The following is a 16,141-nucleotide window of genomic DNA, read 5'->3' on the forward strand; positions in this document are numbered from 1 at the left end:
AGAGGCGGGGCATAGAGGACCTACAATAATGTACAGCATTTGAAAAATAATGTGTTTTTTGAACATTAAAGCATGTCAACATATTCTGTTACACCAAATATACAAAATAATGATCTTTAAAAAGGCATCATATGACCCCTTTAACAAGAGTCCCGCTTCTGTCGGTCATCCTAGGCGTTAGATGGCGATGCGGTGCCATAAACGTTTGCAACTTCAACATGTAACATACAAGAAGCGGAACACCGCTTCTGGTCAATTCTCCGAAACATGGCGCTGTCTAGTGTACTGAGGAGTGAGTCTGCGGATTTTACAGATCGCTTTAACCAGCCCTTTGCACACGGTTGTGGCCTTAACCAGACGGATCTCGGCTTTGGAGCAGCACTGGATGAAAGTCTGAACTTCGCTGTGAAACCGCTGGATGAAGGGGATGAACCGGAGAGAAAAATCGAGTTTCTTCACGGCACGACCACCTTAGCATTCAAAGTGAGTTCGTTTAGCCAGCAGCTAACAGCATCTTGCCAGTTTAAAAAACAGTTTACTCTACCTTACAATCAATATCGTCGTATCCTAATAATTATGACACATTCAGAAGCGAGTGGCTTTTATAAAACTACCTAAATGTTTATGCAATGTGTGTAATGAATAGAAAAAGGCTGAATGGAAAACCTGACTAGAGCAAGAGCCTTTTTAGTTAACGTTAACGTACTCACAAACGCTAAGTACGTCAGTGTTTCCTCATTTACTGGTTTATTTACTCGCGTAGTACTTTTGACAAGTTATTATTGTATGAAGAGTGCTATGCACTGATGAATGGATTAAATGAAGTGGTTTTGTCTATGACTCCTCAATGGCAGAGCCCCATTCATTTCAGTCACAGTAACCGCAAACTTAAACAGAATTAAAACGTGTTTATAGTGCTGTGAATTCTGTAAAAGTCTATATGAAAGTTTAAATGTGGGCTGATTACAGTATGAATTCATACAAACTTTAGCTTTGCTCCAGAATGGCAAAGTGAAGATATATATATATATATATATATATATATATATATATATATATATATATATATATATATTATACATACACACACACACAAACAAAGAAAAACAATGTAGAAAAAAATAGATTTTTTTTTTTTTTAAATAAAGAATAAAAAAATTTATATAGATGAAGTAGAATTAAAATAGAATAGAAAGTGTTAGCGTTAGAGGGTCAAATATATGACAGATAATGACACAGCAAAATGTGCTTTTTCATTGTGGCCTATTAGTGTCCAGTTGTCGCTTGTTCGTAAGTACGTGATCTTGTCAGAATCTTATGCATAGAGAAATTACACGTTTAATATACTTTTTAATTCTAGTGAATACATTTATTAGTAGATTAGAACTGGGTTTGAGTTACTGACAAATGTGTTATATAATCACGACTCTGTAGCCAAACTGTTTACATGTTAAAACTGTTAAGATTTACTCTAACTGCCAGTTAATTGTCTTCAGTGGCATAATGTATATTCATTTGAGTGATTGGCACTAAATTGCTTTTTGACTTAATAGATTATTCCCAAGCATGTGCTAGTCTAATAGTTCAAACAAACAAATTATGATTTGTTAATTTCATCAAGTGTCATTCTATGTATTTTAAAGGGATAGTTCACCCAAAAATGAAAATTCTGTCATCATTTACTCACCCTCATGTCGTTCCAAACCTGTATGAGTTGCTTTCTTATGTTGAACACAAAAGAAGATATTTTGAAGATTGCTGGTAATCAAACAGTTGGTGGTTGCCATTGACTTCCATAGTAGGAAAAAAAAATACTATGGACGTCAATGGTAACCACCAACTGTTTGATCACCAGCAATCTTCAAAATATCTTCTTTTGTGTTCAACATAAGAAAGCAACTCATACAGGTTTGGAACGACATGAGGGTGAGTAAATGATGACAGAATTTTCATTTTTGGGTGAACTATCCCTTTAAGGCAACGATATTCTCCCAGATAATAGTGACGTGAAAAACCGCAGACAGGACAGTATAAATCTGTTTTAGGTTTTTAAGAGAATTTCTACAATTTTATTTATTGCTTTTTTTGCTGCATTAAGACAAATGTCTGTAAGTGGCAACTTTTGAATTGCTCACAATGGACAAAGATGCTTTATAGGACCAGATGGATTAGTTTCATAATCTACCAGCTAATTGTACCACACTGTACCAAACCTTGACTACTTAGTAAATTGTTAGATTAAAAGACATTATACATCAGCATTTTGTCATTTTCCATAGTACCAATAGTAATAAAATGTAAAGAGTAGTCATTTCTCCATTAATATTAAGTTTGCAAGCTTCACCCTCTTATTTCTGTCATCTCTCAGTTTCAGCATGGCGTCATTGTGGCTGTGGATTCCAGAGCGACAGCCGGCTCCTACATCGCTTCACAGACAGTGAAGAAGGTGATTGAAATCAACCCGTACCTGCTCGGCACCATGGCCGGAGGAGCCGCAGACTGCAGCTTCTGGGAGCGTCTGCTGGCTAGGCAGTGCCGCATCTACGAGCTGCGCAACAAAGAGCGCATTTCTGTAGCAGCTGCCTCCAAGCTACTGGCTAACATGGTGTATCAGTACAAAGGCATGGGCCTCAGCATGGGCACGATGGTCTGCGGCTGGGACAAAAGAGGACCAGGTAAATATCTTATGCTTGTGTTAAGCAGACAGTTCATCCAAAAATGAAAATTCGCTCATGATTTACTCACACCTCAAGTTGTTCCAAACCTGAATGAGTTTCTTTATTCTGCTAAACACAAGATGATGTTTTGATAGATATTGGTAACCAAACTATTGATGGTAGTCATTGACTTCCATATTTTTTTCCCTCCATACTATGGTAGTCAGTGGCTACCGTCAACTGTTTGTTTATTAACAATAACATTCTTCAAAATATCTTTTTTTTAAATAATTTTTTTTTAATGATCAACAAAAGGAAGAAACTCATACACGTTTCCTTTATCCCTTTAGGTGGATTAAAACTTGATTAGACAAAGTTCTTCTAATTGGTCAGAAGCATTTTTGAGCCTTGTTGCATTTGGCCACATATATAATTTACATAAAACATAAAACATGCTGGTAAAATATTAACATAATTGCTTTAGTACTAAGCTTCTTATAATAATTTATGTAATTCTTACATAATATATAATATGTACAGATGTGTTATATATGTATATATATTATTATATATAGTAAAATATAATAGAAATTTATAATTTATGTTAATATAATTGATTTAGTACTGCTTATGTATTTTTATATATATTTTTTTGGAACTGCCACTAATAATGCTTTGATATTGTTATGATTTTTTAAATTAATCATATTATTATGATTTCTAGGAAAATAAAATAATTAACTAACATTATCATAAATATTCAAATTAAAATGCTAATTACATATTTCATAATGGTATTTACAATAATATTTGCTTTTAATTAAAGGTGTTTTTCTGCTTTTAATTCCTTTCTGCTTCCATCAAAAGCGTTGATCAGAAACATTCCAGCTGTTATCTGCATCTGCAATAGCTTTGTGATGTAAAAGACTGTTTTGACTGATTGCTGCAGTTGGCATGGGGACAAATTATGTGATTATTTTCTCTGCTGATTTGACCCTGCCTTTCTGCTGAAATAGCTTTGAAAAAATAGCTCTATTACCATAATTTCCTGCCAGTCTCCACTCTCCAGCAGTTTTAATGGTTTTAACTGGTTTTAATGTGCAGCACCATGATTAGTTTTTTTAGATGAATCACAAACTTGCACATTAATGGACTCTCAAGACCTTTGCTTTTCTAGACCATGTTTGATATCCATTTGTCTTAATTGGACATTGCATTTAGATCTATAAGAGGCTTTTAATCTAATGGCCTTAATGGTGAGCTCTGCCCATTTTAGGTTCATTTTGTTTCTTCCTAACATGAGGTGTGCAAGCCTAAATGAAGCAAAACTGACTGAGAAAGACGAAGATAAATTACTGCTACAAAATGTGGTTCATATCATAAGCATGAGTGTGCAAACCAGGGAGTTGTTTTAGACAGTACCACCAGATGGCAACATAGCGCTCTCTGATAGTGATGCATCCCTCAATTGCAGACACTGGGTTGCTGTAACCGCTCTACATCACGGGCGATGTGTTTAAAGAGGCCCTGCACAGTGACACAGTAATGGGAAATCAATATGCCGGTGACTGTGGGCCAGGAGGGAGCAACACCATGATGGACGTGGCTCTCAGCCAGGGCAATCGGGTCGCATGCAAAATCCCGTCAGCTCGATCAATTGGGGTTTATGCAGTGACACAGGCTAGCGTTGTCCCAAAAAAACAACCTTTGCCTAGCAGGCAAACAAAAGTGTGTGGTAAATCTTCCAATCAATTTTGCAAGTAATGATTGCTGTTGGAAGTTCAATAGTACACTGTAAAAAAAAATCCGTAAAATTTACGGTAAAAACCCGGCAGCTGTGGTTACCGGAATTTTACCGTAAAAAATACGGTAGCAACGTTTTAGGTTTTACGGTTTTAACTTAAATTTACAGTTAAATACCGTAATTTCATCAACTGATATAATGTTAATATACCAACCTACTGAAGTAGTGAAATCTGTTTTGTACCTTTGTAATACACTGATAACCACCAAATGCAGGTGGTGATGAGAAAGTCACATGATGAATCAAAGCCCATCACAAGCAGCTTTTATATATTAACATATATAGAAGGTGCACAGTGTCATTCACACAAACGCTAAACACCATCATGGTAACACACATGAAACTGAAATAATGCAATAAACATTCATTTAACAACATTAGGTGTAACACACAACCCTAATATACAAAACTGATAAGAAAAAACATAGTTATTTCAACAAAACAACATCAAATTTGAAATGTAACGCAGGGAATTCTGGGAATGTCAATTTACGGTTATTCACTGTAAATTATACGGTATTTTTCACTTCCAAAAACGGTATACTACCGTAAAATTAATGTCCAATACATGTAATGTCCATTACAGTTTTTCACCGTATATAGTAGGGGAATTTACCGTTAACCATTTAACAGGTTTTTACTGTAGCATTTTTACAGTCTTTTACCGTTAAATTCACGGTAATTTTTTACAGTGTAGCACTGGCTGTAACAATGAGTTGTGATTCAATAGAGAGGTAAATGATGTGCAAATTAAATCAATCTTTATTAAATGGACTACATTTACTCTAACAATGTCTGGCACCCTTATTCCCGTGATAAAGTGTCTATTTGCTTTGAGGAATAAATTTGATTTAAAGAAACTGTGAGATGGTTCTGACAAAGATGGTAATAATACAGTTTAATGCAGTGCAACTTCTGTTGAGACCACCTTCGATGCGTCTGAGTTTTAGTCTGTGTGGTGTTTAGGGCTGTTCTACAGATGCATTCGCTCTTTGCTGGTTGAGTTATGTACTCTGGTATCAAAATTTGTGTCAAGTGATCTGATAACAACACAGTGCAGTCCAAATGTTCTACTCTGAGGCGGTTAGCAGTTAAGCATTTAGCTAAACCAACAGTGTAAACATCATATGAAATATTTTAAAAACTATTGAAAATTTGAAATGTTGCTATAAACTGAAATAAAATAAGTACTAAAATTACTAATAATAACTGGATAAATAAAACACATAGCAAAATTGTTAAAACCTAAACTAAAAGTAAAAAAGAAAACGTAAATATGCTAAAATAACACTGTTGCCAGATTGCATGATATAAAGTGGTTATATGTGACCCTGGACCACAAAACCAGTCTTAAGTCGCTGGGGTATCTTTGTAGCAATAGCCAAAAATACATTGTATGGGTCAAAATGATCGATTTTTCTTTTATGCCAAAAATCATTAGGATATTTATTAAAGATCATGTTCCATGAAGATATTTTGTAAATTTCCTACTGTAAATATATCAAAACTTAATTTTTGGTTAGTAATATGCATTGCTAAGAACTTAATTTGGACAACTTTAAAGGCGATTTTGTCAATATTAAATTTTTTTTTTTTGCACCCTCAGATTCCAGATTTTCAAATAGTTGTATCTCGGCCAAATATGGTCCTATCCTAACAAACCATACATCAATTGAAAGCTTATTTATTCTGCTTTCAGATGGTGTATAAATCTCAATTTCGAAAAATTGACCCTTATGACTGGTTTTGTGGTCCAGGGTCACACATTTACATTTATTCATTTAGCAGATACTTTTATCCAAAGTGACTTACAAATGAGGAATACAACAAGCAATTCATCATAAAGAGGCAATTAAACATGAAGTGCTTGCAATACAAAGTTTCAGATATCATTTAGATTGCTAGAATAAGGAAGGATTACGGAAAAGTGAAAGCATCCATAGAGTGATTTTGTGCCTCTCTGTGACGGTTACATGAGATGCATGTTGAGACACAGGTGTCCAATGTGACCCACTGTCTAAAGTAATTCAAGTATTTCATTAGTGATCTGGTTCCTGTTAAAACAACCATTATAATCTGTATTCTCTTTCTGTATATTTCTACATTACACATTCATTTTGTATCTATTATAATTTGTACTCCGATAGCTTGTTGTGCACCTACTTTGAAGTATAGACAACTTCTGTCCTGCCAGGAGCTGCAAATATCAGCAGGACTACTATCTCAAAGATGTATGAAGCTCTTTCAACTGGCAGCTTTTCATGCCGATGTGCATGCATGCTTAGACGTCTGTACACAGAGTCGCTTTGCTTTCTGAGCAGCTGCTCTCATCAGTGGCACTCTTAACCAACCATGGCTGTGTGACAATCAGCAAAGCAGTCAGCCAATCACCTGTGTATATTCCTTCCTTTTGTCTTGAAGTTGCCTTTCATACATGCAGACAGCCACATTTTTAGTCTAGCACATCTAACTGCCTGTCACCTTTGTGATGGAGTGCAAGGAGCCAGGCTGTCGTAACATCCAGAGATCGCTCCCGCTTCAACGCCTCTGCTTTACGAGGGCTCGCAAATTCAAGTGCCTCCTTTGTTCACCTTTACTTCCCTACCCTTTCTCAGCGACGCAGGTAGTGTGCGACGTCCGTTGTGTGATAAAATGATCCCAGGTGTTGTACGTTAAAAGAAATTCCAGTCTGCTGAAGTACCCTCGCACTCCGCTCCTAATGAGAACCGGTGCCTTGTGGGTGAAAGAGACGTCCTATTGCATTTTTAACCTGTTTTTAGTCATCACACTTGGCTATACAAAATGGTAAATTGCCCTGTATATATTCAGGGTGCTGTAACGATTATCAGGTCGAGCTAACGATGCATACAGAGGGTGTAATTTGCTTGAAGACTTCTGTGCCTCATTGTCCTTAAAATCTCTCTTTGAGCCTATGTCGGGTCCTTGAACTTTACTTAAAGTTTCCAGAGTACAAAGGAATATTTCAGATTGCATTTTCAGTGCTAGTTATGTTCGAACTAGTCTGTCGTACCCAGACCTTTAGACTGATGGCAGATGGCTGTCTGACCAACATGTAAAACAACCAGTCACTGTTTGTTTTGTTCAGCATCATTAGGGGCGTGAAAATGTAAAGTTGCTGTTCCTACAATAACAGACTGGCATGCATCATTCAAGAATGATGTCTTTAGCCGTCAAGAAGAAGAGTCTATGCAGTGAGCATCACATATTTATAAAAATCCAGTGTTTAGTTGATCCTAATCATTGTCACCGTTGTAGACACAAGAGCTTTCTTCTTCCTTGAGGGGGTTTGGTGTCACGTTTGCTCACTTTACTCACCCAAAATGTAGATGAGTTTGTTTATTCGTCAGAACAGATTTGGAGAAATTTGAGCATTACATCACTTGCTCACCAGTGGATCCTCTGCAGTGAATGGGTGCCGTCAGAATGAGAGTCCAAACAGCTGATAAAAACATCACAATAATCCACAACATTAAATAATGTGTTTGTAAGAAACAAATTATTTACGTTTAATAATTTAGCGGATGCTTTTATCCAAAGCGACTTACAAATGAGGAGAACAATAGAAGCAACGAGAACAACAGTATACAAGTGCTGTGACAAGTCTCAGTTAGTCTAACACAGTACACATAGCAAGTTTTATTTATTTTTTTTTAAATAAATGAGTGAATAGAATAGGTAAGTGCTAGTATTAGTTGGTCAGGTGCTGGCAAAAAAGATGTGTCTTTAGACGTTTTTTTGAAAATGGCTGAAGACTCAGCTGCTCGAATTGAGATAGGCAGGTCGTTCCACCAGCTGGGAACAGTCCAGGAAAACCGAAACTTTACCTTAAAGGAGTTTTACCTTTTAAAAAAAACACTTTTGGCCAAAATACCAGTCCGTAATTCATAATAATGCTTCCATCAGTGAACAAGTCCATCCCCTGTTGTCCTCTCACATAAAAATCCACTCATATTTTAGTTGTAAGCAACGGTTTGAAGTGAAAAATGTCTTAATGATGAAACACAGCTTTTCGCTTCACAAGACATTAATTGAAAAACTGATTGATGGACTCGTGTTGTGGATTATTGGGATGATTTAATAGCTGTTTGAACTCTGAGGGAAGAACTCTTGGATGGCCTGAGGGAGAGAATTTTTAGCAAATTTAAATTTTTTTGGTGAGCTATTCCTTTAAAACAGACTTTTCATTACTTTTATATTAAAATAATTCAGTCATCGCAAATGTTGCAATAATTTGTGATATTTCTGTTTCTAAAATCTTTTATTCACCCTCTCACCTAAAAAAAAAATATTTACTCACCTTCGTGTTGTTCCAAACCAGTATGACTTTGTTTCCACTGCAGAACAGAAAAGAAAAGTAGTTTTTTGTCCATACAGTCAGTGGTGTCCAAATGTTGTTTCGGACTCCCATTGACTTTAATTGTGTGAACAAAAACAGTTGAAAAATTCCAAATTCCTTTTGTGTTCCAAAAAGTGAGTAAATGACAATTCATTTTTGGGTGAACTGTCCGGTTAACAGTCCATCTGCAGCCTGGTTCTGCTGGCGCACAGATGGGACATAGTCACCATTACTGTAGGAGTGAGTTTCATCATTGCGCGGCCTCACGGACACTTGAAACCTTGAGGTGATCTGCTGCTGGACCAGACAGCGACCCACCAGATGCACCGATTGTGATCTGCATCGTCCATCATGTTTGGTGAGAGGTCAGATCTTCAGGTTTAGATCAATAATTAATTCTGTTGTTTTTGGAGCGATCAATAGCATAGCACCTCAGGCGGTGCCCCAGGATGGATGCTGTGTTTGCCCGTGCCTGGTCAGCAGCTTGTCCTTAGCTTTCTGAATATTAGCTAAATGTAAGCTCTCCTTCTGTAACTTTGATGCTGAAGCCCCTAGGTACCCCCAATACCAAACTCCATCTACCAAACATCCGGCTGTCAGAAAAAATAATCAACCAACCTTTCCCATGATTCATTTTCTCACGTGTACTCACCTAGATGGATTTGACCTTGTATTGTTCAGAACATTATTTATAACCTTGTGTTCATAACATTACATCTATCAACTGAATTCTCTCTGAAGGGTTTTGCTTCTTTTTTTTTTATTTTTACGCTTTCATCTCCCATGGAGGCGCCTGACTTTTTAACACAGCAGGACGTAAAGCAGTGCTGATGGTCTCTTTCTTCCTCTTCCTTCTGCTTTCCTCTGATCGCAGGGCTCTACTACGTGGACTCAGAGGGCAACCGAGTGTGTGGAGACCTGTTCGCAGTTGGTTCGGGATCCATGTACGCCTACGGTGTCGTCGACAGCGGCCTTCGCTACGACCTGACTGTAGAAGAAGCATGCGACCTGGGCCGCCGCGCCATCCACCAAGCTACTTACCGTGATGCCTACAGCGGAGGCCAAGTCAACCTCTACCACGTCCACAGTGATGGCTGGGAAAGGGTCTCGCAGGAAGACGTGCTTCAGCTGCACCTTAAATACCAGAGCGAGAAAGCATAGAAGGAGGGGTTGGGAGGAGAAAAGAGATGAGGGGAAAGGCCACAGCGGTAGCTGGGTTTCAAAAGGAAGGATGAAACCAGTTAGATGAGGAATGAATTGCAGATTAGTGCTATAACCTGAAAGGCACTTCGGTTAACTTAATGAAATCAAATCTGCTTCCAAGAAAGTTAATGCCAACTCTTTTGTAAGAGCTGGCTTGTCTGCACATGAGAACACGAGCAAGGCTGTCTCTCTCCCTCTCTCTTTCTCTCATCTCTCGAAGTTAGACCAGTTTCCGTTATTTTTCTCAGTATAATATTCGTTGAGTTTTCAACCAGTTTCAGTAGCATTACAACCCCAGCCATTGCAGTTTCACTTGTTGATTGTGATTATAAAATAAGGGGGCGCTGTATCCCAATGGACACCGTGACAAGCCAAAACTCCAGTTGGCCAGCTCTCACTGAGTGGGTATGGGCTTCTGTTCTTCTCATCTCACATGTATCTGCAGTTACCAGAGTTACTAAACCTACTCTCAATAAACCTTGGATTTTTGCTATTTAAGTGTTATTTTTTTCTCCTTGATCCTGATGTATCGGTTGGTAAGTGTTTTGACAGGTGTTTACAAGTTTGTGCAGTGGCCCCAAAATGTATTTGGAATCAAACTGATGTATGAATGCCATTGCATTAGATAACAAAATATCAAACTAGCTGCATCTGCACAGAGCCAGCAAATATTCTCAGAACTACTTGTCCATTTTTGCAGTTAATTGTAGGTAGATTTTTTCTAAATTAGATAGATATATAGATAGATATAATAATGTAATGTCAAAATTACAGCAGAAATAACAGAGGCAATATCTTAGGCCATATAGTTTATTCACATTACATCAAATATTGTGCTGATTTGAGAACCACTCTTCTTAAGTACAGCTGTCTTAAATTTCGACAGTATATTTGTTGTATTATAATTTTGAATACTTCTTTTTGGGAAACCAGATAAACTGTTTGTGCTATTTTTTTCATTAAATGTCACTTTGTTTGATATTTTATCAAATTAGGGCTGTCAATTAAATTGATTTAATTATATACAAAAATGTGTTTGCAAAAATTTATATAATTAATCATGCCCCCTGACCCGTATGGAAATTCCTTAAGGGATTTTGCTACTTTGGGAGCAGTTGAAGCTTGATACCACCGTCATGTTTTTGCCTCAATAATGTCATGTCTTGGAATTTATCAATATTTTCTGTGAAAACCCCCCAAATTAACATATTTGCTCTTAAATGGGAATATATATATATTTATCAATTGAAAACCTGAAAACCCCCCAAATTAACATATTTGCTCTTAAATGGGAATATATATATATATATATATATATATATATATACACTGCCATTCAAACGTTTGGGATCAGTAAGATTTCTTTTTCTTTTTTCTTGAAAGAAAAAATACTTTTATTTAGTGTGTGTGTAAAATTTTTAAAAAGTGAGCGTAAAGACATACATTGTTAGAAAATATTACTATTTTGAAAAAATGCTGTTCTTTTTTAAAACTTTATTCATCAAAGTAACCTGAAAAGTATCACAGGTTCCAAAAAATATTAGGCAGCACTACTGTTTCCAATGTTGATAATAAATCAGCATATTAGAATAATTTCTGAAGGATAATGTGACACCGAAAACTGGAGTAATGGCTGATGAACATTAAGCTTTGCATCACAGAAAAAAATTATATTTAAAAATGTATTAAAATAGAAAACCATTAATTTAACTTGCAATATCATATCTATAAAACTTTTTTTTCTGTATTTTTGATCAAATAAATGCATTAGTATAAGAGACATTTTTAATGTCAGCTCAGATGGGTTTGTTAAAAAAAAAAAAAATGTTGTATTGGGATCCGTTTTTGACCATCTTGCCCAGTTGTCTCCATCAGCACAGGAACTCTGAATATTTTCCTCTTCACTTTTGCCTGAGGCCCTGAATTAAGTGTCTTACTTTTTCCTTCCTCTTGCCATCACCGCTTTGTAATAGTATTTTAGAGATGCAAATAGTGCATTGTGTCTTTGTCTGCATCTGTCTTGTCTTGTGGGCTATTAGTGCTTGCGCTTGCTGAACTGAAGTAAACAATCTCTAACACCTTAAGCTGACAGGGAAAATAGTGATAGTATTTTGTGCTGTTCTCCAATTGTCCTCTGGCTTTCGGCTCTATGGACTTAGTCCTTTGGATGCCTTTTTTTTAATTAGAAGGGGAATTTATTTCAGATTTTCATTTCAGCACACCTAGTTTCCCAACACCAAATGTGCTCTATCACGTTGTTTTACAATGCAAGGGTTCGCTGTTGCCCCCTCAGTAGTTTTATAGCTGAAAATAAACACTAATAAAGGCTATGGGACGATGTGATGGCCCTGAGCCCCAATGATTGTTAAAAACTAGTTTCACAGGTGGCTAGTTGGCAGATGGAAAGCAAATGGGATTCCAATAAATGTAAATTGGGAGTTCTTCTCCATTACTTTGCTTGGAGAAAATGAAGAGATGAGAGAGTTGCTTACAACATGACTACAAATCACATTTGCTAATCATGTTTTTTAAGTAATTTAGTTGCAGAATATCTGCAGCATCGAACACGTATTCGTTTCGAGTGATGAAATGAGATGTCAGACAGGCCACTCTTAAAAGCATTTTGAATACTCATCAACTATCTTTATGCGTTAATGGTTTGCTTTTAGAAAGTGCAGTTCTCAAGATATAGCAAAATATTGTTGTTGGGTGCATTGCAATGGGAGAAGCACTGGTTAGCCTTGATGACCCAGTTACCATTTGTCTCTCTCATAAATAATAATTTGTATGAACCTCCACTTCAAGGTTTAAAAATGTAGCAAGAGCTACTTGAATTTCAATCGCAGCGTGTGCGCCGGTGATATTTATGGATCATCTTCACACTATTTGTCCTGTGATTCAACAAGCATTGTGATACAATCCACGTAAGTCTGCAGTGATTTGGATAGTCAAACTGTATCTTAACCAAAGCCAAACCGAAGAATAGGATTGTGTGAGAGACCAGCTGGTTAGTTTGTTATGTGTCAGCGAGATGATTTTCACAGTGTCAAAAAATAACCCCAATGCACCCACGTGCCACCATCTGTCAGGTGGCCATAGTATACATGATACATCTCTCTTGTTTTAATTTGATCTGCTCTGAATTTAATTTGTTTGAATTTTACAGAATGTGCCCTGATGAAAAAACATCTTGGACCAGCTTAAGATGGTTTGCTGTTGTTAGATGATCTCCAAGGCTGATCATATTAGAGCGGGATGTAGCATTTTACAGCAGATTCGTCTGGGAGACCAGCTTAGATCATCTCCCCTCTACTAATACAGTAATTTTTTTTAACACTTTGTGAATTTATTTCAGCTTTTCTTGATCTATTATTTGGTTTTATTTGGTGAGGTGATCATTCTAAACCAACTAAGACCAGCTTAAACATTCTACATTCATCAAACTTTCAAAGTAGTCAGACTCACATGGTCTTCACGCTGGTCTGTTGGCAGATTTGAGACACTTTTTAGATATTCAGTGTGCTGATCTTAAATCAGCCTAGGCTGGTCTGCTGGTCTCCCTGGCTACTTTTAGAAGGGTTTTTGACACATGGGTCAGGCTGGGAGATCTTAAACCATGGAAATTTAGAAAATCAGCTTGGCCTGGTTTAAGCAGGCTTTTTCAAGCAGCGTAGGTTAGACCAGTGGTTCCCAACCCTGGTCCTGGAGGCACCCCAACACTGCACATTTTACATGTCTCTTTTCTCCGACACACCAGTTTCAGGTCTTGGAGTCTCTACTAATGAACTGATGACCTGAATCAGGTGTGTTTGATTAAGGAGACATGCAAAACATGCAGTGTTGGGGTGCCTCCAGGACCAGGGTTGGGAACCACTGGGTTAAACCATTATATGCCAGCTAAGACCAGCAAGCCATCAAGCTGGTCTAAGCTGTTTTTCATTAGCATAGTCAGGTCTCAAAATTTAATTCTGCTAGATGTAAGCACAGATCAAATAGAAAAATATAGTGAGCCTTGGTGTAAGTCTGTGGTTGAACTTGTGATTGAATGTACGAAAATAAAACGGTTTTCCCCACTTCCACAGCTGTTCCGGATCGAAAACAAATGAGAGGTCAATTTAGCAGGAAATCGCTCTCGGTGCGATGCAGCGTCCACCTAAAGACTCTCGAGGCTTTGTGTAATCAGCGTGCTTCAGTCCTTGAGCTCGCCACTCACGCATCCTTCTCTCTCCCCTGCGCGCGTGAGGAGGCTGCCGCTCTCGCCTCGTGGTGAGAGGTGCCGTTTTTCATCTCTGCACGCGACGGACATGCTCTTGTCATTCCTGTTGCATGTCCCATTCGCCCCCTCCTCGTTTCTTCTCCTTCCGTTTCACTATAATGTTTCATTAATTGCGGTTGTGCTCATTAATTCCAATAAAAAGACGTTTAAAAATAAATCTGAAAACCTTGCATGATCAGGCGACCTTGGGCCAAACTCCCTGAAATCTTTGTAACGCACAGCTGGCCAGTGTGGTGGGGCTTCAGTCATCCCGTATTTCAACTCATTCTCCTCAAAGTATCTATCTATCTTTAACATTTTGTAAAAAAAAATATTATTCTATTATAGCATGTATTCAGCTGTAAAACCATTTAGATCATCGTTTTACAGCCAATTTAGGGCATACAGTGTTATAGTGTCATATTGACGTGCATATATAAAATATTTTGGAGAATGTGGTTAACCAAACAGATGTTGGTCCCCACTGACTTCCACATTCTATGGAAGTCAACATTCTTCAAAATATCTTCTTTTGTGTTTAGCAGAAAAAAGAAATTCATACAGGTTTGGAACAACTTGAGGGTGAGTAAATGATGGCAGAATTTTCATTTTTAGGTGAACTATCCCTTTAAAGCCAGATCCCAAACTATTCAACTGTTATAGAGAGAAAGAGAGAGACCCCACTACACTTATGAATGGATGTGTGTGTATAAATGATCTAGACTACATATTTATTATATATGGACTGTATACATTTAATATTGACTATAGAATCATTGATTCCAAAATGAAATATGTATTTTAAAATGTAATGTATGCACCTTATAGCAGGCAGAAGCAGACACCTTTGTGATTGTTGGTCAAGCTTAATGCCCGTGAAATAGTGTTTGATGATGGAGATTTCTGATGATAATGATAAAGAAGAATTAGTCATTACCTGTCTTCTGAGTGGCTATTTCTACACAAACTGTTCACCTCTGTTCATGACACTTGACTCTAAAAATGCAGCATATCTGTTTGTTTTATTATCAGTGTCTCTATTTCAAGTGGAGCGGTGGCCCTGGGAGGGAGACGGTGAGGCGGGCGATGCTGTTGTCAGAGGAGCAGCCTTTAAGACTGATGTTTGCGGCTGTGGTCACTTTGCTTTTGTATATTTTTGTTCCTTTGCTCTCGGTGTCCTTTTGAGCATGCCCCACAGACACGACCAGCAAAAAAAAGCCCTTTTATTGCTTTTCACAGCAGGTCACGGAGTATGCAGTGCTGTGCATCAAGCTAAATCGCATAGGCTGGTTGGAGGGACAGGAATGGTGTGAAGTTTTGCTGCCAGCTAAAGAAAGTAACCCACTTAGCAAAACACCACTACTATATTGCTATTCTTCCTTTATAGATTGAGTGTATGTGATGGAAGTGATTTACGTTTAACATTCATGAAGTACTCAAATAATTATTTTTTTCCTGTATAATCAGTTTTTAGGTTATTTGTAAAATATAAATTTTTTCATGTTAATCTTTCTCATGTTAATCTTTCTCTCTCAGATTCGAAACACCCTATGCAACTATCATGTCAGAACATAGTTTAAAGAGAGTCTTGCTGTATCAGCAACCATACACACCTCTTATGATTTCTTTTCTTCTTTTGCCTATTTACAGAGCTATAAAAATTTATTTAATCTTGCAAGTCGGTTTCTGCAGTCTCTGTTGTGACTCTGATAGAAGTCGTGAGTGCAGTTTAATTTCTAGTTACCTTCTAAAATTTTTTTTGTTTTCAAAAGCAGTTACTTTTCCACAAAGGCAATAGACGTAATTGGTGACAATGAATTTTTCTCTGGTGTCCTTTGAGAAATATACATTTTATCAGAAAAGTA

At 37.2% G+C, this 16,141-nt stretch overlaps 1 protein-coding gene across 1 annotated transcript; it reads left to right on the forward strand.

Moving 5' to 3' along the window:
• The first annotated feature begins 226 nt into the window (after positions 1–226).
• On the forward strand, positions 227–10,683 carry LOC107558100 (proteasome subunit beta type-5-like). Its single transcript, XM_016241721.1, has 3 exons — positions 227–483; positions 2,369–2,675; positions 9,693–10,683. The coding sequence occupies exons 1-3, from the start codon at positions 268–270 to the stop codon at positions 9,977–9,979; spliced, it is 810 nt and encodes a 269-aa protein (XP_016097207.1). The 5' UTR covers positions 227–267; the 3' UTR covers positions 9,980–10,683.
• Positions 10,684–16,141: the final 5,458 nt, after the last annotated feature.

This window comes from Sinocyclocheilus grahami, unplaced genomic scaffold (assembly GCF_001515645.1).
Source record: "Sinocyclocheilus grahami isolate Dianchi unplaced genomic scaffold, SAMN03320097.WGS_v1.1 scaffold21.1, whole genome shotgun sequence".
NCBI classification, from domain to species: Eukaryota; Metazoa; Chordata; class Actinopteri; order Cypriniformes; family Cyprinidae; genus Sinocyclocheilus; species Sinocyclocheilus grahami.